This window comes from Taeniopygia guttata, chromosome 4, assembly GCF_048771995.1.
Source record: "Taeniopygia guttata chromosome 4, bTaeGut7.mat, whole genome shotgun sequence".
NCBI classification, from domain to species: Eukaryota; Metazoa; Chordata; class Aves; order Passeriformes; family Estrildidae; genus Taeniopygia; species Taeniopygia guttata.
Genome location: NC_133028.1, coordinates 10,563,689 through 10,587,982, shown reverse-complemented (window position 1 = coordinate 10,587,982; position 24,294 = coordinate 10,563,689). Strand labels below are relative to the sequence as shown.

The 24,294-nt window shown below is 38.2% G+C and overlaps 2 protein-coding genes across 4 annotated transcripts in view; one reads left to right on the top strand and one right to left on the bottom strand.

The window, feature by feature from the left end:
* The window catches only part of ACOX3 (acyl-CoA oxidase 3, pristanoyl), a 32,036-nt gene extending 30,337 nt beyond the window's left edge, over positions 1-1,699 (bottom strand). For 2 of the 3 annotated variants that reach the window (XM_030270651.4, XM_072927961.1), the window contains exon 1: positions 1,563-1,699. The gene's annotated coding sequence lies outside the window, so the exon portion shown is untranslated. Of the gene's footprint in view, positions 1-1,054 lie in introns of all 3 variants that reach the window. The other variant, XM_012573610.5, reaches the window with a different exon arrangement.
* On the top strand, positions 1,651-17,862 carry TRMT44 (tRNA methyltransferase 44 homolog). The gene is made up of 11 exons (XM_030270656.4): positions 1,651-2,053; positions 3,893-4,010; positions 4,840-5,059; positions 5,941-6,009; positions 7,799-7,906; positions 9,355-9,426; positions 12,066-12,172; positions 12,794-12,977; positions 13,645-14,035; positions 14,869-14,985; positions 17,412-17,862. Exons 1-11 carry the CDS (start codon positions 1,651-1,653, stop codon positions 17,642-17,644), a joined length of 2,022 nt encoding a protein of 673 aa, XP_030126516.4. The 3' UTR covers positions 17,645-17,862.
* Positions 17,863-24,294: the final 6,432 nt, after the last annotated feature.

The window sequence follows — 24,294 nt, the reverse complement described above, 5'->3', positions numbered from 1 at the left end:
TTCTAATTCAACTGGCTTGATACAAAGTAAGATAGAATGCCTTTGATCCAATGTAAATGAATTACATCAGCTTTGTTATTAAAATATGAGCTAAATATGAAGCAGGGACACCACTGGCCAAGGGCTCACTACAGACTCTGAACATAATGAAACAGGAACTACTTCAGCAGTCTGCTTTTTCCATCCCTTTTGCTCCCCTCATCACCTTGATATATCTCCTTGATACCTCTCTTTTCTTTCAACCTTATCCTTATGGAGGTCATGCTCTAGTTCAGAACAGTACAAACATAGTAGAAGAGAACAGTGGGATAGCATTTCTGCATGTGACTTCCAAATCACTTCTAGGAAGATGCAGCTCCAGTACTGAGCAACAGGATTGGAAAGAGAAGATTTTTTAAAAAAAGGGACATCGAGAAAGTGTTTCAACCTCCAGCCAAATAAACAGATACTACGCCTGTAATTGGAAAATAGATAAATGAGGCATCTCTTCACTCATAAAAAAGAAAAAAATTACATTGTAATGGTGCAGCTATTGCATCTAACTTTATTTACGTTGCAAATCAGTGATATTACCCAAATGAGAAAACCTATGAGTTCATAAGAAAGCATTCTGTACTTAAAATATGTTACAAATTCACTGACTTCACACAATGTTTTAATATAATTTGGTCCAAGTAAACAGTTTCAAAACTAATAAAGAAATCAAAACAGGTAGTTGCAATAGGAAAGCAACAATGGGCTGCCCTAAAGAATAACTTCAGCGTTAATTTCAGCCTTGCTCTGAAACTTTGAAACGTGTGTGAAGGTGGAAGTAAAAAACACATTATTTTCAATTTGCAAAGAACTGCTGCAGTTTCACTGCAAAATGTCGAGTTGGAAACCTTTTTCTGTGGAAAGTGCTCCTGCTAGTAATTAAAATTCATGGCCGAGCACCAAAAACAGGTCATAAATCATGAGGGCAAAGGACAGTTTGCAGGTAACTACCCTCAACTATCTTACTTAATAACGACACAGCTCAGACACTTGGTAGCTGTCAAGAATAATGATACTGTACCCTTATGGCCAAGAGATGACATAACCAGTGTTTTATTTTATTTCATTTTCTAGCGGCTCTGCATTTCCGAGCAATCTGCTGCTGGCAGCGTCCCAGAGCAGGACAACCCGGGCAGGGCAAGGGCAGGGCACGAAGCGCTTCTGTGCGGGTTCGTGGCACAGAATTCACGGCGGGCATGGCTTCTGCTCAGACAGGGCAAAAACAGACTACATCACATTATTTGCTAAAAAAAGAGGTGCCGAGCTGTCTCCCTGATCAGCCGGGCTGATTGTGCGGTGTCAGTCACCGTCCCGGTCTGCAGTTTGCTCTCCAGAGGGTTTGCGCGCCGCTGTCACAGCAGCACAGACCTTCCCCAGACAGCAGCACAGGCGGGGCGACCCTCCAGCCTCACGCCCCGCTGGGAGCTGGCGGCTCCCCGCGTTTTCAGCCGCAGGACGGCACCGCAGTGTCCCTTGCGACACTCGGAGCCTCAGAACCGCAGGCCAGGAACTGGGAACCCGCTACGTACCTACGGCCTCCTCCGTCTCCGCCTCGGGAACTGACGGGAGCAGCCTGCGACGGGCTCCGCCTCCCGGCGCGGCGGCAGCGGGCGGTGGATGGGGCCGGTGGGGACTGCGGCCGTGCGGGACCCCGGCGGCGCCGCGCTGCCCCGCGGCTTCTGGGCGGCCGTGCGCGTGTGGCTGGAGAAGCCGCAGGTGGCCAACAGGCGGCTGAGCGGCGCCGCCGTCCAGGCGGAGGGGACGGTGCCGCTCGGCGAGGGCGGGGAGATATCGCCGTCCTTCGCCACCGCGGGGGCAGGCGGGGGCGGCGGCGGGCAGGAGGGGCGAGCGGCGGGGGCCGCGGAGCTGGGCCGGCTCTGGAGGGAGGTGCGGGGCCAGCTGGCTCTGCCGCCGCCCCTGACGGGCTGGGGCGGGCCCGGCGAGCTCCGCGCCGTGCTGAGGACGCTGCTGCCCCGGGGCCGCCCCGCCGCGCCCCCGGCCCGGGAGCTGGCGGTGCAAGGTGAGCGTGAGGGGCCGGGGCTGTCGCGGACCTGTCCCCTCAAATTCACTTCTTTCTGTTGATCCAGTTCCTGACAGATTTATCTATTGTCCAAAACAGGCCATTGCAATAAACGCAGTATAGACATGTTACAGTATCCTGGTTTAAAATATTAAACACAGTATAGACATCTTAAAGTATCCTGGTTTCAATTATTATGGCTTTGGCTGTCTTTCCAGAAGGTTGTAGGAATTTTATGGTTATTTAGCTCATTCTCATTGATTCTCTGTTTCCTGAAGAGGCAGAATAAATAAATTTAAAAAGTCTGAAACAACCCAAAGTTAATTTATAGCGGAAGACTGTGAGAAAGACTTGGAAAAGGGAGATATTTAAGGTTGGGTGGGTGCTTTTGAGATTGTCTCCTAGATGAGAGAGATGCCATTTTTGTGGGAGTGAGGAGGGACTTCTGTGTGGGTTGATTTTTACTTTTCGTTGTTGTGCCAGGAATCATTGACATTTCAGCAGTTGAAATACATGAATACAGAATTTGAAATAAAAGGGTTGTGGCACTCAGGAGCTCCCGTCACGAGTAAGCTGCCCATGCACAAATGCTGCTCCTAGCGCAGCCCTGATGACCGGCTTGTGGCTATAGTGGCTGGAAATGCGGAATTAATGAAGAAAGTAGGCAGCTGTGGCACCTGCCTGGCCAATGTTTGTATCAACTTTCATAATGCTTAGTATTGCTTCAGAAAGGAGCTCAACTTGGATTTTACCTGTTGTGTTTGGGTGATTTGGGTTTTTTTGTTTTGTTCTGCTTTGTAGTGTTTTTTTACACTGTATGATGGTAATATGCTCCAATAAATCCTGCTATTATAAAGAAACTTACATAGGGTAGAACTTGACCCAATTTCTAAGATAAATTTTGGAAAAAATGTTGATATGGATTAAATTCTAATAGTAATGTTTTGGAAAGGATCAGAATTCCAGAAACAACTCAACTTACAATTCAGAAAGACTGATAGTCATTTATGGGACACACTTGGGATGTTCTTTAGGCCTGTGATTCTTACCTGGTGCCTTCAAAAGAAATAGTTTATGTTGTAGTTTTGATTTATTTTATCTTTTGATGCTAAGAGAAGATGCTTCTGAACTGCATCTGTAGAGTGTATCTCTAAGAAAAAGCCTAGGAGATTTTTAAATATTTTTTTTTAACAATTAAAAAATGTTAGAGCTGGCATTGCTAAGGATGAGACAAGATAGCAAGATTTAACATTAGCTCTACTGCTAATTAGTTCTTTCTTGTCTAACTCAGAAAATTTTGGAGCCCATTGAAAATTGATTATGTAGGCAGTGTAGCATTTTTACTTGCAAGAATGCTTGTTTTGATGGTAATTCAAAAACCAGTTTCAAAACTGAGAACTTGGTAAGTTATTGTGAAAAAACTGCCCTGGGTATGCAATGGCTAAAAAGATTTTTTAGTTTTTTGAGGAAGTAATGCTGCATATACACCTGCTTCCCAGGGCTCTGGATTTGCTGTGGGATATGGAAAAGCAGCAGTCGTATACTAGAAAAATCTTACTGTTTAGTCTTTACTAAAATAGTAAAAGAAAATGAGTAGTCCTGGTCAGCCCTAGATATTTTGGAAACATCATGCCATAGAATGCTAAATTTGGAAAATTCAAATCATCTGGTAGTTTCAGATGTCAGGAACACCAAGAACAGATCTATTCCTGTTATTATGATCCTTTCTGTATTTTCTTAGATCTTGCCTCTCTGGTTTGCAGGCAGAAGTTCATTCTGGGGCTAACCAGGGTGGGTTGCACCATGGAATAATAAACCCTTATTTGCATATCTTTTCAGATGTTCACAATGGAACTGTGACCTTTCTGCCTTTGGAGGAAAACAGTGAAGGAAAATACCAGGTTAAAAAGTGCAATATTTATCAAATTCAACTTAAACACATAAAAGATAAGGAATGGTAAGTATGGGAGTAAGAGAGAAAGCAAGCAGTAAATTATTGCAGGAGTCACACAATGGTTTAGCAGTGGTATGTAGGCAGTTTAGATTTTATAATTTTCTGCTTCATTAGTAAATTACAGTAGTGATGTGATATGAGTGCATAGCGTTCTCTAAAAAGAAACATCTACAATACCCAGAATAGTGTAAAACAAACCTTTGAATGTGAACACAGACTGTACCCAAGTGTGGTCTAGAAAGAATATGCCTCTTCTGATCACGAGGATGGCAGTGCCTCTTGGAAAGGGTCTGTGGGTGTTAGTAAGGGTGAGGGTCCAACTGGAGTAAATGACTGAACTTTAGTCACTAAATGCAGACCATTCCGTTTGGTCCTGATATCTGGGGATGCTCTAATAAAGTCTAAATAAATTTAGAGATGATGAAATAACGAGTTATGGCAATAGGTATATATTTCTCTTAATTTTGCCTGTTATTTTTCAGAAATTTCAAAAGTTGACTTTCTCTGTTTAGTGTTTGGCTATCTTGTGAAATCAGATTGCTCATCATATCTGAGTCCTCATTTATTGTGTTAAATGCAGCATGGACTCTTATGTTTGAATTGAGAGATAATGAGCTAGCAAAATTCAGGGGAAACAGTTCCATTATTCAGTAACTTCACTGGTTTATTTTACTTTTGTTTCTCTACACATTTACTTATTTTCCAGTCTAGTTTTATATCTCTGATCTGCTGATTTTCTCCACTTCATCCTTGTTTCTCTGTCCTTGAGATAGCTGAAATTATGAAATCCTGTATTTATACTAAGTTATTTTCTTTTTTGTTTGTTTTTAAGGTCTGTGTCTGTTGTAGCTCCATTTCCAGAAGATTGGTTTTCAGATGGAATTGTGTACCCCAAACTAGCATGGCTTGGAAATGAACTTTTGTCCAAACTGGCTAAATGGTCTGTGCACCAAAAGCCCAGTGGGTTTAAAAGTACACTCTCACTCATTCCACTAGCAAAATACAGCAAGGTTTATCAGGACCTCAAAGAAAAGTACAAAGAGATGGTAAAGGTAAGTTTAGCAGTAAATGCAGTAATCCTTCCTTTTTACACCTCCCTCTCCAAAACTTTTGGAGGTTAAGATTTAAACTATCTTATTATGTGTTTGAGTTAGATGAGCAGTGTTGTAATTCTTTTTCTCTTATCCTGGAGATCCTGAAGAGCAACAGAGTGCTGTATGAAGTAAGGTCTGTAATCTTGCAAACTTGGCTCTAACTGCAAACAAAAAAATTGGTAAATGTTTTTGTAAAACATACAGTGAAAATGTTTTATTGTTAATATTTCTGTACTAACAGGAAGACACATAGGAGAGAATTAGAGTTTTGGGTAAGGCAGTGATACAGTCTTGAGTTCTGCAGTAGAATTGCTGGTGTTGACCTTTTAGTCAATTTGTTGACCTTTTGTTTCAATTCTTCATTTACAAAGCAACACTGGGGAATTATACTTGTGCTTTCTGTCTTCCTAATTCAGATTTTGATTCTTCATGTTGTGTTGTGCCAAGATAATTCTAGGTCTGTTCATTGTGAAAGAAATTTACAAATGTTCATGTTTTCAATGTTGCAGTAGTACAGATAAGATATTTTTTTTCTCATGAGAAAGTTAAGCAAAAGATACATGGTCTGTTAAAGAACAGATGCAGCTATTTACTTGTGACCTGCACATGTGGAGCCAAAATGTTATTAGAAACTTTATTATTTGGTTGAATCAAACAGTCTTTATATTCTCTAGGTATATGTTAATAAGGTTAAAATGCAAAATCTGTGAAGTCCAGAAACCTACTGAAGTGAATAATATCCAAATTGCTGTGTCTGAGCATTTTTGAGGTTATTTCAGATGATGGAGAAAATAAATTTTTATGTATTTTTCGTTCTGTTTTTTTTTTTTTTCCTGAAGGTGTGGCCTGAAGTGACAGATCCTGAGAAATTTGTTTATGAAGATGTTGCCATTGCCACTTATTTGCTGGTAGGGAGCTGCTTTACCTAATAATATGTTGTAAGGTTATATTTCCTAATAATAGAACCTCTCTAAAGAAAATAATTTTAAAATTAAACAAAAACTTCCTTGTGAAGATATGATGAAGATTTGCAGTCTTCTGTCACAAGAAATTCATCATCTACATACACAAGATTTATTTATTTCTAAGCGAGAAAGCCAAAAGCACTAATGTAGAAGTGATAAGATGGATCAGTTGGAGATTAGGATTGATTGTTTTATACATTTTTCTATTACTTGTTCATTTTATACTATGAACAAATAAACACAGTTTTTCACTGCTGGGCCTTTTCTTGATAAAATTTCAGCTCAAATCCCATCTTCAAGTGTAATTAGGTCAACTGCAGATGCTAGAAGTGCAGATAAATGCTTGGTGCAGTTTTCTCAAGCATCTATCTACTTAAGATTCTATGAAAATTCTGTCACCTGCAGTTCTTAGAAACTTCAGGTTTTTAAAAGGCAGGCACATAAGTGTTTTTGTTTGCCATCCAAGGTGTGGTAAGAAGATGTCTACATTGAACTATACTTGTAGCATCTTACCTAAATCAGTATTTCTGAGTAAGTTTGCTCATTTACAGTACTCACTGAGGACTAATTTATTTTGTTAATTAAGTGTTTAACTTTAGATACTGGCTTGTGGAAAGAACTATGTAATAGACTCATCTTTACCATTTTTACCACCATCTTAAGATTCAATGTTGAAAATTAGGAATTTAGTTGTAGCCAGCCACAAGAAAATTCTGGAGTGATAGCATTTTTATACATGAGAATGTTGGTTTACAGTGATTATGTTTTGGGTAATATAGCACTAGTTTGCATAAAGTCATTATTCATTCAATATGCATCTTAGGTAAATGGAAACTTAAAGTATATTATTAATAATTTAACCTGCTGCAAAATGTTCAGGTATCTATTTGATAGTGTATGAAGGTCATTGCTTAGAAGTACATTACACAAGTGATTTTCCAAGAAAATGTAGGTGGAGTATTAAGTTTTTATGGGTTTATGGCATCTGCATGTGACCTCTTTTTATTTTCCAATCATATTGAGATCACTCACTGTCCAGGGGCATGCCCAAGGACATAGCTGTTGTGAAAAATCCTGCAGGAATTAGAGGATAGGTAGGATCTGGGTAGGAGGTAATTAAGGATTTCTGGGATACTGCGTGGAGTGCCAAAGTGCAATGATTGGTACATCTAAAAACATAATCCAAGAGATTAGCAGACTGTGTTTGTCTTCAGCTTCTTCCCCTCTGGCAAATCTGACAGTGTTACAAATAGTTAATTCATTAATGCTCTTCAAGATTTTTGGTAGTCATAGTGAAAAATCAGAGTGCAGAGTTATGAATGTGTGGTCTGTAACTTTTTATTGAAGGAAGAAGAGTTGGAAAATGGTAAAGGTTAGTTCATGCTCTGCAGAGAAACAGCCACTTGTTAATTATGGATGATATATCTGTGTAAAAGGATTAATTTAAACTCCCAATGACTCAAAATGGAGTGGAGGGTGTGCTTAGCACTTAGAAAACTATTGATACTTTGCAAAATAATTATTGTTTCACTCCATAAACAGTGATTTTCTGTTTTAGTGTTTTGTTTTGGGTTTTTTTTAGATTTTCTTTTTTTTTTTTCCTCTAAGTTTATTTTACCTGTGAGTGCAGTGAATGTTTTTTGTCAAGTCTTTCATCTCCAGTAACTTTTGATGGTTTCTTGTAGGGAGACTTGAGAGCAGAAGCCTAATATGTTCTGTTTTCTTGTCTTAGGTTCTTTGGGAAGAAGAGAGAAAAGAAAAAGGGTTGACCAAGAAACAGTCATTTGTAGATCTTGGATGTGGAAATGGTTTGCTGGTTCATATTCTAAACAATGAAGGGGTACATAGAATGTTTTTTTAAATAATTATTAAAAACTAGTTTTGGTATTCTTGTTATGCTTTCCTTTTATCTGGCATACAGATAGCCAAAATAAATTAATTCATGTTGCTAAAACAGGATTTTTTCACTCTAGTTACTAACAGATAATCCTACCAGAGGATTAGACCATTCATTTATTTATCTTAATTAGTGTATTTCATTTAAATTCAGGGCTATTTTTTCTCAGGTAAGAAACTAAGAAGAAAAAGTAATGGAGTCCTTTAGTTATGCAAAAAGGAATGTAGAATTTTGACATAGGTTCTCTCTCACAAGATGTGTTCATGAACTTATTTTTAATCAAACTGAATTCTACTTGTGATGTCATAAAATAATTTTCTATATCTTTGCAAGCAGTCCTGAGATTTCTTAATTAAAAATTCCTTAGAGCATACTGTACTTTTTGCAGTAAAAATGTGGCAACAGCATAATTCAGTTTGTTGAGGCATAGTTTCTGAAATAGAAACTGTTCTGAAAGAACAGTGAGACTAAACAAAACCCATTGAAGTTAGGTTTGTCTGTTTCAGAAAATTGCATTTTCCATTTCTGGGAGAACATGGGGAAATTTATAGAGGAAATAAATATCTCTTATTAGATAAAGAGATGTCATTGGGGGAGTAGGGAAATGTTCCAAGTTCTTCTAGCGCAAGGTTTCTATTCTTGTGTGGCCAGAAAACTTTAGTGCAATATAAGCTGCTGTTTTTTTTCATCTGGATTTTTCAATCAGTCATTCATTCAGTGCTGACAAACACTGCCTGTCAAAAAAATCATGTATGAGAGTTTTAGGAGACTTTTTTTAGTAATTGATTTTTCTTAGTTCTGCACAGTGTTCTTGGATTTCAAATACTACATATTTTGATTTCGTGCTTTAGTTTCCAATTTATTTCCTCTTTCATTCAAACAGGGGAAGAGAGTGTTTGGGTTTCAGTAGGTGAAAGGTGGTTCCCCACTAAGGACTGCTTAGAGTAACATTCTTCTTTGAGTCCTGTGGGTGCTGCAGTAGTACTCATCCTGTGAAAAGTTTTGATATTTTAAAAACAAACAAACCAAAAATCAACACCTCTGCTTTTACATTTGTAGAGATAGAGATTTTAAGAGAAGTCTCAGTAGGTATGCCCAGGTAAAATTTTGAACCAAATATATTCTTTAAGATTTCCTAGTAATTCCCTTCATATTTCAAATGGAAGAAAGGGAATAAAAGTATTCAGCTGAAATGGCAAAACTAGTTTTTGTTATCTGTCTAAATTTTAGCATGAATAAAATAATTGAAGTTTGTATGTATTAACTTAATATGTAAGTTAATATGTTGTAACTTAATTAATATGTATGTAAATATTTACTGAACCTACTTGAAATTTCTGAAAAAAGTAGTAGTACTTAAATTGAGTATTTTTGTTGTTCAAATATTTCAGCATTCAGGCAGAGGAATTGATGTGAGGAGAAGAAAAATATGGGACATGTATGGACCAGAGACACATTTAGAGGTATTAAGCAAATGTATGTCAGTTTTACTGATATGTACATTTATCAATTTGTTCATTGTTTCAGGGGTATTGATGCAAGTGTAAGGAACCATACTGGGTTACACACAGTAGTCTAAAGGGACCCATGGGTTTGGTATGATGCTACCCATATTCCTTGGGGGTGAAGTAAGTTGTAAAGGGAATTATGAGAAAAATATTGTATTGTACCTTTGCATATTTGCAACTTGTTTGTTTCTCAGCCGGGAACCACTGGCATGATTTCTTACTGCATATACAGACATGCACACCATGAAACAAGCTTTCTTTTTACCAGATGATCAATATTAAGCAGCTTTATTTGCACCACTAGTTCATAAAAGATAATAAAGCCACTCATAATTTGGGATAATTACTTGAAAGTGATTCTGACCTTGTTGTGCCATGTTCTGTATTGGGGGCAAAATTGTTGTTGAACCTCAGAGGAGCCGACTTAAATAATTGTAATAATAGCCTTCAAAAATGAACAGGAAAAAGAGTCTGCAAAAGGGATTATATTTCAGGTTTCATGTTTTCATTTTTATGAACAATTTGAGCACAGGAACATTCACTTTGATTCTGATACTGATTCAATCTAATAATCTGACACTCATTAAAGTGTAGTGCTAATGAGCAGTTGCCCTTTGGAGGTGAGGTGTTCCTGGTTTTTTGTTCTGCAGGTCTAAAATTTCTTACTCTGTTCTGTCAAAAATTATCAGCTCCCAATATAGTAAAATAATTTTCCACCTGTGGTTACTCTCTAGTAGTGTTGGTTAAAGTTCATTCAAAATATTAAGAATTGTTTATTCAAAAACTAAGATGCTAACTTACTAAATTATGAAAAAACATCAATTTTCACAGATGGGAGGTCACAGATTTCAGTGTTGTGTAGCCTTCTCTTTGCCACCCTGCCATTTTGGGTACAAGTTGCCAAAACTGCCATATTCCTTTACTGCAGTCTGCAAGCAGATCTTCCTGTAAATCTTCAACAAACAACCCAAAACATCAAGCTGTGGTGCTCCATCATTCCTATGTGCTGTATTAAGTCACATCTAATCATGATGAACAGCATTGTCTCCTTATCTTTGTGTTACATGTTCCTTTTTCTGCCCAGAAGGAAACAATAAAATATATGCTGACAAAAGTGATGATTTATGCTGGAAGGAGTTAGACCGTGAACAGGAAAGGTGAAATGATTTTGCAAGGCTCCTGTAGCTCTGGGAGCCACAGAAGGAAAAAGCACCTGCTCACAGCCTGTTGTTACCCCTGAAGCTAATTTTGTTTTGATCTTTACTTACAGCACGAGTTGCAGGGTAGATGTTGCCACCTGTGTGGTTCAGTACAATTCTAACAGCCTAAATGGATGCAACAGGTGACACTCTGTGTTTCCAAACTGCTGTCAGACATGGTGAATACAAATTTGATTAGGGGTGACTGTCAAATAGGGCAGCGTGGCACTGATAATTCATGCTATGCCTAAATTGAATGATCAAAACTGAGATGTAAAGTATGAGTAATGTGTTTAATCAACCTTAAGAAAACACTTACCAAAGGTTGGTAATTCAACATCCAGTAATCTGCCAAAAAACTTGTTACATTCATTATCTAGAAATGGTCATACATATCTAAAAATGAACTGTAGTATTTAAAGTGAACAATTTTAAGTGAACAATCACCATATTGATTCTTAAGAGGGATTTGGAAAGTAACCAACATAGTCTGAATTCCCTAATAAAGGGTTTTGTTTTATTTTATTTTTTAATTCGTATACAGTTACTGCTTTGCATGTACATGTGAATTTTAAGCTCTTAAAACATATCTTTTCTATATAAAAAAAGATGGTGTAATTTTCAGAATTTTCCCTAAAGGACTGTAGAAATTCAAATCTAAAACTTTTTTTCAAATTTGCCCAGTAATTTTTTTAGTGTTCATACACATTTTCAGGGAAGAGTGTCTACTTCCATGGTATCAACATCTTTCAGTACTTTCTCTGCTGAACTTAGTTCAAAGTGAGAAGATGTATTTGTGAGGCACAAACATTATAGCCACTGTAGAACATTTGAATTTAGCCTGTATGAAGAGTTCATCCTCTTAGTTTTATTTGGGGTTTATTTTGTTTGTTACTGTTTTATTTTATGTGAATGATAGCATGTGAAGAGTGGTGTTCTGTATACTAGGATTTGATTTGGGCAGCATCTGTGAAGGAGGTGATAATAGTAATGAAGCTGTGTTCTGATTAATTGCTATGTGAGTCCTACAGGCTGCAAGACAGCAAATTAAGTGCCTTTCTGAAAAACTTGAGTTCAGGCATACAAGTGACAGAAGGAGATTGGCAAGAAGTCATAATTTAGTGTATGACATTTGTTTATATATATTTAAATGCTAGATATCTTAATCAGCCATTCCACTGTTTTTTTGAGTCGTGTGTTGTGGGTGTTTGTTGCTTAATTACATCTCTGTAGCTATAAAAAATTGCTAACTGAGGAAGACATTGTTGGTGTCTGTGGTGCTCACTCACCTTGTATTTGTCAGCTGGTATTACTTTTCATTATTGCTTAGTGCTTTAAATAAATTGCTTTAAAGAAACCTGTAACAGGATTCACTTACTGTGTTTTGTTTTTTAGGAAGCTACAATCATTCCAGGTGACAGTCATCTCTTTCCAGATACTGACTGGCTCATAGGAAACCATTCAGATGAGTTAACACCATGGATACCTGTAATTGCAGCTAGGTATTTTTGCAGAGGAAGGGGAGTGGGATGGAAAGAATTAAAAAAACAGGCAGAAAAAAAACAAACTACCCTCCCATGATTACCTATGTAGGCTTGATTAAAAACTGTCAGCTTTGGTTCCACACCTGTTGTTCTTCTAAGACTGGTTTTGATGCAAGCTGATTTATTTACAAAGTGGAGAAGCACAGATGTAGTATTTACTTTCTCATAGACTTCAGTGCAGCATTTTGCTTTTGATATTTAAAAACTAAAACTGTTTTATATTCCTTATACATGAAGCTGTTTGGGTTTATTTGTTGTTTTTTTTTCTTGTAAATACAAGCTTATAGTTCTGCCTTCCCTTGAGCTGTTGTGCTCTTTACAACTAGCAACAGTAATTTAAAGTTTTACTTCTGCAAACTAAGTTGGCAGAGTAGGTTGCTGCATCAGATACTTAGTAAAATGTTTTTTTTTTGACTAAACTAATAGTTCAACTGAAAGGGCAAGTTATAAATAGTACTGCATGAAGCTCTGTTGCTTAATAAAAAATTTCATTGTTGCTTTTGTCTGATCGATTGTTTGTTAAATATTTGTGTTTTCTGAGATAACTTACTGTTCAGCAGTTTGTTATCCTTCTTGTAGGTCTTCCTATTCATGTTGCTACTTTGTGCTGCCATGCTGCTTCTTTGATTTCCATGGAAAGTACAGGCGGAGACAAAGCAAGAAAACTCAGTACAGAGAATATCTCGATTTTGTTGCTCAAGTTGGATTTGTATGTGGCTTTCACGTGGAAGAAGATTGCCTTAGAATTCCATCAACAAAAAGGGTACTTTTGGTCTCTGTAGGGCTTTTGTCTTTTATTTTTTAAAATCTGCTCTGTTTGAAGCATATGATTGTTTGTTCATTGTTATTGTTCTAAGATAAGACTGTAGGCAGCTTCATTACTTGATACAATATACTCTGAAAAGAGATTAATAATATTCATTGTTGGGAATTCTACTCTAAATGTTACAGGTACAGTCCTAAAACAGGAAAAAGTGAAATTTTTCATTATTTTCTCTTATGTCATTCTGTATGATGAAAAAACTTTAAAAACCTTACTTTTTGCTTTAATTTTTCTAGCTGCCTGTCTTACTTTTTTGTACTTAATTTTATTTTACTTAATTGCTGTTTTTCTTGTCCGGTGAAATTCAAAATGAAATGTTCTCAGAGTAGGAAGAGGTATCCAACTTTAAATAATCTGAGGGTCAGGAACAATATTTTTGCTGTGTGATTGTAAAGCATCATGGATTATGATTTGTTTACTGGATTTCTTCTGGGACACCAGTATTAAAAAACTGGAATTAAAAACCCCTCAGGTGTTACTGAGCATTGAGTTGGTATTGGATTTTATTGTAGGTAGTGAGAAACCTGCATTAACATGTGGAGGTTGTGGGGTTGGGTGTTTTAAGTACAGGACTCTGATAGTGATTTACTTGTTTCTACTAAAATAGGTCAGCTTTATTGGGAAAAGCAGGAGGTACCCAGCTGCTGAACATGCTCTGATTGACAAGCAGATAACACAGTTCATTAACAGTCGTGGAACCTGTGCTGTGGCTGCAGGGGACAGGAGGGTTGGATTTAACCATGAAGATCGCTGTGGTGGTCTGTGCAAAGAAGCAGGCTCAGAACCTCTTGCAGATGATACTGAGACTGATGGTACAGTTTGGATGCCTGGATTTCAACCCAGAGAAAAAGTAGAACAAGTCAGAAATTGTGTTTCCCTCCCTCGGGATTTTGTAGATGAGGTGGTTCTCAATGTGGCAAACTTACTGTTAAATGCAGCCCCCCAAAAATCATGTTCTGATAAGCAGGGTGGAAATACGAATACCTGGAATCAAGGAGGTGAGATTATCTTTCCTTTACACTGTCTTTAGCTGGTAGAACATGTCTTTTCCAGCAAATTTACATGTTTGTGAACAGATTTTTAGGAAACACCGACAACAGTACAGTCACAATCAAAGGTGTTTTTTTTTTCCCCACTATGTTTTATTGCACGTAGAAAATATTTTGAAGCTGGTGTGAGTTTTTATCCTGGTTTGCATCTAAATACTATTATAGAATCGATTTTTATTAAACCAAACCCAACTAAACTCACAACTCTACCCTATTTGGGGAGAATATTATGGTTTGGAATATTAACATAATCATTAGCTATAATTCTGTAAGAGTTTGTAAGAAGTCTTTCAAAGTGCCATTAGGTTACAGCATGATTAGGAATTTTTAGTTTAGTTTTAGGAACGAAAAGAACGTTAAGCTGCTCTTAATTGTATAAGCAGTCAGTTCTCACTACTATCTTTCCATTTTCTTCCATCAGTTTTTATTATTTACTCCCTGTAGTTTGCCATATGTTACTGACTGAGTCTTCTGACTACCTGCTTATAAACACTGCTTATTGCAATGAGGGTTACATGCTACTGTAAAAAAAGCAAAGCAAATAAAAAGTGTGTCTTACTGTGGAAATTCTAACCTGAGTCCTGTAAAATGAAAGCTGATGCCTTACAGACAATATACATATAAAATATATACCATACATCATAATGTGAGAAAAAAGTTGCTGCAGTCCTAGTGGATAATTCTGACATTCTTCTCATAATCATTACCTTATATAGAAGTTCAATTGTGTTAAGGTTTTATAGAGAAAAGTTTTTAATAATTCTACCATTTTTTAATTGCAGAAAGCCTTTCCTTGAGAGAAGTGGCAGAACACCTGGATAAAGAGATTTTAAAAAAACTGAAAAGTGAATATGGAGGCCTGCAGACACTACTCAAGAACAATCATCAAGTATTTGAAGGTAAAAGAGTTTTGAATTATGGGGTTTTTCCTCCTTAATTATTTATCTCCTCTATATATAGTTAAACGTAACTGAAAAATTACTATGGTGGGGTTTTTTTAACTGCTTTTTGTATCTTTGTGGAAAGCTGAATATTCTTTATGTGCCCATTGCTCCAAGATATTGTTAGAAAAGTTTTTATAAATGAGATTGGTAAAGCATCTATCAGCAAAACGTTCTACACTGACTGTATCTGAAAAGACAAACCTTTAGTTTAAGTGGCTGATTTGATGCTATTCTTTGACCTTTTATTTTTGTTTCTTCTTATGAAGTGCTGATGGTTTTGAGGCTGTCAAATACAGAGCAATTTTACTAAAGCATTTAGTAAACTAAATAATAACTGAGGCTTAGTCTGACCTCACCAAGCCCCAAAGTGTAAATGCTGACATAAAACAAATAAGCCTCCTTAAGAAGCTGTAATTGTGGGGCTTGATGTGTTTATAAAGCTTGTGTTTGTGTTGCTGGTGGTAGCATGGCAGAAAGAACTCAGTGGCAGGTCTCTGTGGCTGGCTGGGTTTGTTGATAGCAGTTTTTTGGGTTTGGAGTTTTTTATCTCTGTAGTAGTGTGTGGTGGCAGTGTGCTTTGTGTAATTGGCTGAGGCTTTTTTTTTGTCAGTGTGAAGTTTTGCAAAACTAAAATGTAGCTTTGCAGTAATACGAGATCTTCGAGGTTTTATCAGCATTACAGCTGCTTCAAATTTCAAAGTGTGTTACGTCCTAACAGTTCTGTTTCTTACAAAATGCTGCTTAGCTAAACCATGGCAAGTAATCTTAAGTATGCAACCTGTTTGTTGCCAGTGGTCAACTTAAGCAAGATTAGCATCCACTAAATATTTGTGTACACTTTGCTGATAAAATCCTCCTGAATTACTATCCATTAAAAAGTTGGTCACATGGAGTTCATTATGTGTCCGAATTTGTTCCCTATCATTAGATATAGCTGAAATAGGTTTTGCAAAGTGTTACATTGTAAATGTAACGTTTTAAATTGGCTTGGAGGCTGTGTGCACATTACCTATGGAGAAAGTCTAGGATTAAGTCAGACCTATCTGAGTAATTTATGTCATTTATTATAAATTTATTATGGGCCTGGGGAGACACCATGTGATTCCTCCCTTAGTAGCATGTCACCATAACAAGAAAGTTCTGGTGGTCTCCAAGGGCATTGCTCCTGCCCAGGAGGACAGAGAAGAACATGGCTACAGCTCTTCTGTCATCTTTACTGATTTTTTTTTTTCTTTTAAAACATGGAAATGGATGGATGTACACACACACCAAAAAAAAGTTGGTCTTAGAATAACTGTTCGGTGGCAGTTTCTTTAGTTCAGTCTTGTCTAATAAAATACTGATTTTCTAGGGAAAAAATATGTTTGATAATAAATAGGTGCTAACTTTTCTTCGTCTTTTGCGAGGGATTTTAAAGCTCAGCTGAAATTGCTTCTTGATTGGCTTAGTATGAGTTCAGACCTTACTGTGTATCACAAGGAAACCTGGAGACATTAATTCATCCAGGGCAACTGTGTGATATTCAGCTTTCACTGGACTTGTTATTTTCTGAATAGCAATAATCAGAATGCAGAATGGTGTTGGTTAACTATTCCAAGCTACAAGTGTCTTGATACAGAAGGTTTAATTGAAGCAGAATATGAAAATACAGAGCATGGCACCTTAAAAGTGGCAGATTCTTTCTTCCCTCTTAATTTTCACTGCTGTCATCTGTTTTTTTCTTTCTTTCTGGCTAACTTCCTTTCATCTGTTTTGTTTACTCATTTGACAGAGATTCACAAGTGTGTGCATGTGCAGTTTATGGTCCTAACACAGCAATGAATTTAAAAAACCCAAAGTGCTAAATCCTTATTAACCAATGATAATTCAGTGTTGGTTCATGTGAAGGGTGAGACTTGTCACCTCCTTGATGCAGTGTGTTTTTGGCTAGTGAACTGTGGAAGTAGAAGACACTGATCATCGCATATTAAATGTGGAATCATAAAGTTACAAACATGGGAAAAATTACAGTTCTTGAAGATGAAATTTCTTTTGTTAGAACTTGCAATCTAAGTTTGGATGATTTTAGTCTAAATGATCTCAGCTGCATATTTAAAAGGAACTAACAAACCTCTACATAGATGATGTCAAGGTGCCTCAAACTATTCAGCATCCCAGTAAAACATCTCCCAGGGAAATCAATCAAGTCATCTTTGTACTGTGTCTACATTGTCTTGGTTTGTTGTGTACTTCTTTCTGTTCCTGTACAAATGGCTCATCTGGTTTTGTCTGAGTGATCCATTTGTAGAATGTTTTTTATTTACAGAATTTCACTACAATTTTTTCCACTATAATTGCCATGGATGTCTACTAACAGCTGAATTTTTGTTTTTAAATCTTAGTTCTAAATGGGAGAGTTCATATTCGTGACTGGAGAAAAGAGGAACCACCAAGTAAAACTAAACCTGAAGTGAAACGGCGCCTTTCAGCTGAAGCATTTAAAACACGCCTCTGTTGGTTTTTCATTCATCATCCTGATGGTTGTTCTTTACCTTCTGAAGCTTGCCCATATGCCCATGGGACTGAGGAGCTAAGGCAGTCCCCGATGATTAAAAAGAAAAAACATATACAGTAATAAAATGTTGCAACTTTTGTTTAGGTTTATGTACTTAACAGAATCTATGATTGACTTTGGGACTGGCTAGTGCCTGAACATCTGTACAAAATGGATGGATTTCCCTCATTTCTGTGCATCTTATTTTGCATTTGGTTTACAGATTCTCCTGTATTTCTAATTCTTTATATTTTTATTAACAGGGAATAGGTATAGTAAAGTACATATATATTTTTGGATTTGTCCTGGCTTGTCTAGCATGCATTTGTATAAGTAGAAATGTTTAAAAACTTAATTTCCTGGGAAACTCCTCAAGATCCTTAATCAGATCAAAAGTACATGATGCAGCATTTTCAAACGCTGAAAATTAGCCTCTTTTGTTCCACATTTTCAAGGAGTGTTAAGGAAACTTCTCTGTCCAGCCATCCAGGTGCCACTGTGGCAGCCACAGCCACAGCACCTGAGCTGGGACTGAAGCCCCTTCACAGCAGGCAGCTCCACTGAGCCCACAGCTGCCCTGCTTGACTCCCTACACCCCCCACACTCACACAGTCCCAAAAGGTTCCTTTACTCCCTGGCCCCAGGATTCCCATAGCACAGTCTCACATGTCTCAATCCTTAATTCAGATTTGGTGCAACAACAAAGTAACAGCTCAAGCTGCAGGATCTCCTGGGCTTTTATACCCTCACAGGCCCAGCCCACCAAGTCTGGAGGTCCTCAGCCCCTGCCTCATCTGAGTGTCCAGTGCTGCTGCGGGTCCCCAGGCCCTTTCCTATGAGAAGGGCGGCATTTCTCAGCCTCTTGTTTGGGGCTCTCACCACTCAGAGCTCAACCTGCAGCCCACACTGCAGCTGCTCACCTTGCTACCTGCCCTGAATGTGTTCCTCAAGAGGAGGATTTATGGTTTCTTATATCTCATAGTGGCTCTTGGAAGTCTTGGAGTCAGAAATTAGAGGAATTTCACTCTTTCCTGGCTTGATAGCTTCCTTTCCATGTTACTATGCAGTAATACTGTATAATACCCTTCATTGTCCTTTCCTTGATTTTATTTTGATTCAAAGTCATTGGCTTGTATGAACAGCTTTCTAGGAAATTACTGTGGAAGCCTTCAGATGTAGGTGTAAGTTTTTAGGGGTTTGTAGGCCACACTGTCATAGATTCTTAGAATGAGTCATGATGGAAACAACATTAAAGATCATCTAACTCCCATGCCATGGGTAGGGACCTCTTTCACTAGATCAGATTCCTCAAAGCCTCATCCAACCTGGCCTTTTCTTATTTTCAAAGTGAGGAGTAAAAGTAGAAAACGTGTTTAATACTATTGGGATGATGGGGTTTCTGTGTATCATATAACAAAAGAATGTTTAGCACTTTAAGCAACTTTTAGCATCTTTGATAGACTATAATTTTCTTAAAAAGGTTTAACTTTTAAATGCACATCCTAAGAAGAATAATTAAGCTGATGAAGGGTCTAGGGAGCATGTCCTGTGAGGACCAACTCAGGGAACTGGGGCTTTCTTAGCCTGGTGAAAAGTAAGCTTGGAGGGCTCTTACTACTCTCTACTACTTAAAAGGAGGTTGTAGTCAGGTGGGGATCATTCTCTTCTCCCAAGTAACAATGACAGGTAAGAAGAAAATTACTTCAGTTTGCACCAGGGAAGGTTTAGATTGGATATTAGGAAAACCATCACGAAAAGACCTTGTCAAGCATTGCAACAGGCTGCCGGGGGAAAGAGTGGAATTGCTCCACCATGCCTGGAGGTGTTTATAAGACATGCAGGTGTGGCATTCAGGGATGGGGTGGTGAACTTGGCAGTGCTGGGTAAGTGGTTTGACTTTATGGCCTTAAAGATCTTTTCCAATCTAACCAATTCTATGATTTTGTCAACTTACTAGTGAACCTAATTACTACTCAGTGGCAGTCATTGAACGGGTGTCATAGTTCATACCTGTTAAGTACTTGTAAAGTTCAATATGTGCTGTACAAGCTGTGACAAGGACTTGTGTTCTGGCCCAGTTTGTACCTTGATAGTGTGGAAACTGATCTACTGAGATAATACTTTGATTGCAAAAAACCTACTGAAGAAAAGGCAAGATTAAAATTACAGAAAAAAGTTACTAGAGAAGAAACGTGGAGGTGGGAGCAATGACACAGAAAGTGGGGGCAGGTGAGATCTAGGGGTAAGAGTGGTTAAGCCATGTGAGGACTCTAAGAGCTCAGGGAATCTGGAGAAGAAAGGAAGGAAATAATTGAATACAAAGCAGAGGAAAAATGAAAGGTGACACTGGAAACACTTTTCAAAACAATTCCACACACCCTAACTTCAAGCAGTAGGGTGCAGTCTATTGCATGAAGATGAAATAGGCTCTAAATCTGTTGGCAAGATAGGACCAAAAAACTGACTGAAGTGTTGCATATTCTCCTTTCTTCCTTTGCATTTTTCTTCCTTTGCATTTTTATTCTGATCTTGAAAGAAGCAGCACTTGCTAGAGCACAGTGACCCTGATATTTGCAGCAGCATCTTGCTCGTGGATCATTTACCATGTTATCCCATATGCTAAGTAGTACAGGTACCTGGCCTGCCAGTGCCAGGAGTTGTGGACACAGCTTTTCCCATAGCTCTGGTTTGCAGTTGTGTTTGGTATCACATCCTGAGTTCAGCTCTAATCAGTGCTGTGTTACAGACAATACAGCATTTGTGCATTTCAGAAAAAAAAAAAAAAAAAAGGTACCCTAAGGTTAATTTTCTACTAAGGGGCACGTTGGATGTTGTTCATTGAAGATTATTGGATTAAGGGAAAGAAAAGAATAGAATAAGTCAGGGAAACTGCAACTCCCATGAAACAGGACAGCACAGAAAGGGAACACAGCTGATAGAGTAGTTACAGTTTTAAGAATCAGAAAAACATTTTGCCTATTGAGAGGAGAAGAGTTGAGAAAAGAGGAAATTCCAGGAACTTGGATGTAATCAAAGGATGATGTTGCCTGAGTTAGCCTTTGGCTATGTGTAGAGTAAGAAGAATTCCTCAAGGCGCTTATTTATTGTGGTAAACATACTGGTGTGTTTGTTGAGGAGGAGGCCCCTGTAAAATTAAGTTAATGCTGTCTCCTAATGGAGATTGTTTCCAAATGGTGCAAAGAGGAAAAACAGACTTTCAGTTATTTTCCAGTCATTGGTGTCTACCCTGATAATTCACCTTTGAGTAGGACGTGTTTACTTGAAAAGGGTGATTTCCTGTGGAGCCTGTGGAGTCTTTTGGGTGGGCTTGGAGGAAGTCAGGGCTAAGAAGCTGGAAGAAAGTTGGTTTTGAGGGTTTCTTTTCTTCTTTACGCTAAAAGGGAAATGAAATATGTGCCTGACTCATTGAAGTTGGAGATACACGCATAATAAGACTAGTGAATTAGTTTTAAACCAATGTTTTTTATTAGCCGTGCAATGCTATGATAACTAGAATAGCTGCTGGTGCTGTAGCACACTGCCTCCTCTGTATAGGCTGTTTCTGAACTCACCAGCATTCAGCTCTGTCACAGATGTGTGAGGGCTGTTCCCCTCCACGTGTGGCATCCCTGCAGGTGGCGAGCCAGCCAGCAAATCTCCTGGAATTACAGAAACTTCCCTGTTGTTTGCAGGAATGGTAAGAGAACATTTTTGCAACCAAATGCCAGCCTTATATAATTCCACATTTGTATGGGAAAGTAACTGCTGAAGGCATAAAGTGGCTCTGTTTTATATAAATTATCTATCTTGTTGGTTCCTGTGTAATCCACAGCCTTAAAATGGCATTAATCCAGCTTTGGCAATGGATAAGATACTATGTGGTGTAAGAAGCAGCTCAGCTCGATAAAAAAGCTCTTGATCCACAAGGACTTCAAGCATAAAGTTTCAATTGTTTATGTGATTGTCATTATACTTGTTAGTTTCTTACCTTACTACCCATTAGTTAATTCAGCTTTATTTGAAGCTGAATATTTTGTAGAGGCTAAATACTTGCTGTGTGGATGTGTCATGTGAGTGAGAGTATAAAGAGAAGTTAGATGTCAGACTGCAATCAGAAATTCTGGGATTTAGAGGTTTTGTCTTTCCATCTGTAGATTAGCTACAGTTTCATTAAGGCTGAAGAATTATTCTAAATTAAATAAGAAGGAAATACGTGTTTGCCTTTGCCCTTAAGCATCAGTAAAGAATTGTATCTATTTGCTCATCCCTACACTGACAGCAACTTTCAAGACTGTTTTGGTACTTATGGAATATATATGTTTAGCCTCAGAACAGTTGATTTTTTAAATACACCTCAAACCAGAAAATTTTCTCTGTATGTATTACTTGTGTTGTCTGTTACAATTTTACTGTCAGTACTTCAATTATTAGCCCAGATTTAGAGCAATTTTTAGAGGAAGTCTTACAGCTTGCTGACAGTAAATACAGGTTTCTAGCTATGCTTTGTAATAAAATTAGGCTGCTTCTTATGGGTTTTAGGGCTTGTTTGTTCAGATTTAAAGTTTTAAATGCTAGTTTGAATAGACTGTACTTGTTGAACTTCATGAGATTTGCACATGCTCAACTCTCAAGCCTGGTAAGGTACATCCCCCTAAACTCTTTATCTTTGGAGATCTTACCATATTTTTATGAGCTGGAATCTTGCTTTATTTGTATAAACTAGGCAAGAGTGAGCAATCAATAGCTTTCCTTAGGACATAGTAATGGTAGATATTTGGGAATCAACAGGGATGAAATGTAAAATCTGTACAATCCTACCAAGTGACAGTTAAACAAATAATGAGGCAGGTATCCACTAAAATATTTAAACATTTGGCATCAACTGATGTTAGACAATATGTTTTGTTACTACTGATTGCTTTTGTTTATATCACTGAAAGTGTATTTATTAATGTGAATTGGCACATTTCTCTTGTGGGAGGCTGGTGCAGCAGTGCTGTGCTCACATGGCAGTGGTTTCCTGGTGGGCTTTGTGTGCTGGGAGCAGATTTCAGTGAACACTGTTCCAACCCAAGCGTGTGGGTTAGTGCTCATTTACCATCTCATACACACTGCTGTAGGCCAGTTCTAGCTGGGTGCTATTACAATAAAACTGCTTAGCAATTGTAGCACAGCTCCTCTCTTCCCTCTGCAATTTTATTGTAACAGGTTTTAGCAGCTCTAAATAGGTGAGTGTGGCTTCAGTTTCCTCTGTGGTGGGAGCATCACAACACATTATTGTTCAGAGATCAGTGATCCACCTGCATTAATTTCTCTGTGAGCCCTCCTGAGCTTGGCTCAGAGCTGAGCATCCAGCCTTTCTCGGGAGTGGGGGCTGTGGATGGATGCCCAGGGACCAGCACTTGGCTGCTGAAGCTGGATGTGCCTGTCACACTGCAAACACCCTCCTTCAAGCTGCCAGTCAGGCTCGTCTGACAGCTGGCCAGACACTGCACACAATATCCAAGCAGTCTTCTCCTGGAAAGCCTGCCCTGAATAAGCAATAAGGGAAGTGCCCTCGCTGTTAATTTATATTATGAGTGGGGTGTACACAGAGATACAGCTGTTGTGAAATTAGAGCCTTTTTGCTTTGCTTTTTTTGTTTTGCGTTAGAAATTTTTAATCCAGTGGGGGGAAAAAATGGAGCTGGGAGAGGAAGGGAATATTGCTTGCCCTTTTTCTCAGCTACAAAATATTGAGAGAGCAAAGATTTTTCAAGATGTCTGTCTTTTGTCTGTACATAATGGTTTTTTCTTTCCTTTGACTGTGTAGCCTTCCTAGGAGCAATGCTTTTACTTTCCACCAGCATGGCATATCTTCACTGGCCTTTGGTGTATTGTGAGAAAATCCATCTGGTACAGTCATTGTTATTCTTGTAGCTGTTTTGCTATGGAACAGTATAGACATAGTAATTTTAGGTTTGTTTTTGTTTGTTTCTTTGTTTGGCTTTTTTGTTTTGTTTTCTTTTTATTTACTGTTTGTTTTGGCAGATTATTTCAGAGAATTTAAATCCCATGGTGAACACATCACCTGTGAACACTGTCAGCTGTGATCTGACAGTGCTGTGAATATAATTACAGAGTTTAGCCCAGCAGCCATATTCCTTCTCGTGTCTGGAATCGAAGCAGATGGGGAATGCTCTCAAGTGAAAGGAGTCTTCTCTTTGAAAAGCTTCAATGATCAGAATTTTGCACTTTTTTTCATGTTTTTTTTTTCTTTGTTTGTTTGTTTGTTTGTTTTAAATTTGGATGTCTCATCAGGGGTTCTAATCTCAATTTTAACAGTAAAAAAAATAGCAGAACAATTTTCTTAGTGGCCCGTGGAAGTAGCTGGGTGTGAGGACAGAATGGTTGTGTTGGCTATTTTCCTGTTAGAGTACATTGGTGCTGTGCTGCTTTCCAGCGTGACCAGCAGGTGGGGAAAGGGACAAGGCAGCGGGAGCTGCTGATCCCGAGCCCAGCGGCGCCCGGGGCTCCTCCAGCTGCTGGAACTGGGCTGGTTGGCTGCGCTGCGCTTCTTTCGATGATGTAGCCAATTGGGTCTTGAATGTTTCTTTCGAATTCTTCCTGCATTTAAAAGACAACCTGCATTTACTTCTCTCTAGGATCTTCCTTCTGAATAAACATGAGTATCTGAAGTATATTACCAAGCAAAGTAACTCAAGTGCGCCGCGAGTAAGTGGTATTATTTTG

What these genes read in the sequence shown, in the direction of transcription:
- TRMT44 (XM_030270656.4), top strand. Translation starts at nt 1,651, where the DNA reads ATGGGGCCGGTGGGGACTGCGGCCGTGCGGGACCCCGGCGGCGCCGCG. An exon ending in CCGGGAGCTGGCGGTGCAAG is followed by an intron (nt 2,054 to 3,892) that starts GTGAGCGTGAGG and finishes ATATCTTTTCAG; the next exon opens with ATGTTCACAATGGAACTGTG. An exon ending in GAATACCTGGAATCAAGGAG is followed by an intron (nt 14,036 to 14,868) that starts GTGAGATTATCT and finishes TTTTAATTGCAG; the next exon opens with AAAGCCTTTCCTTGAGAGAA.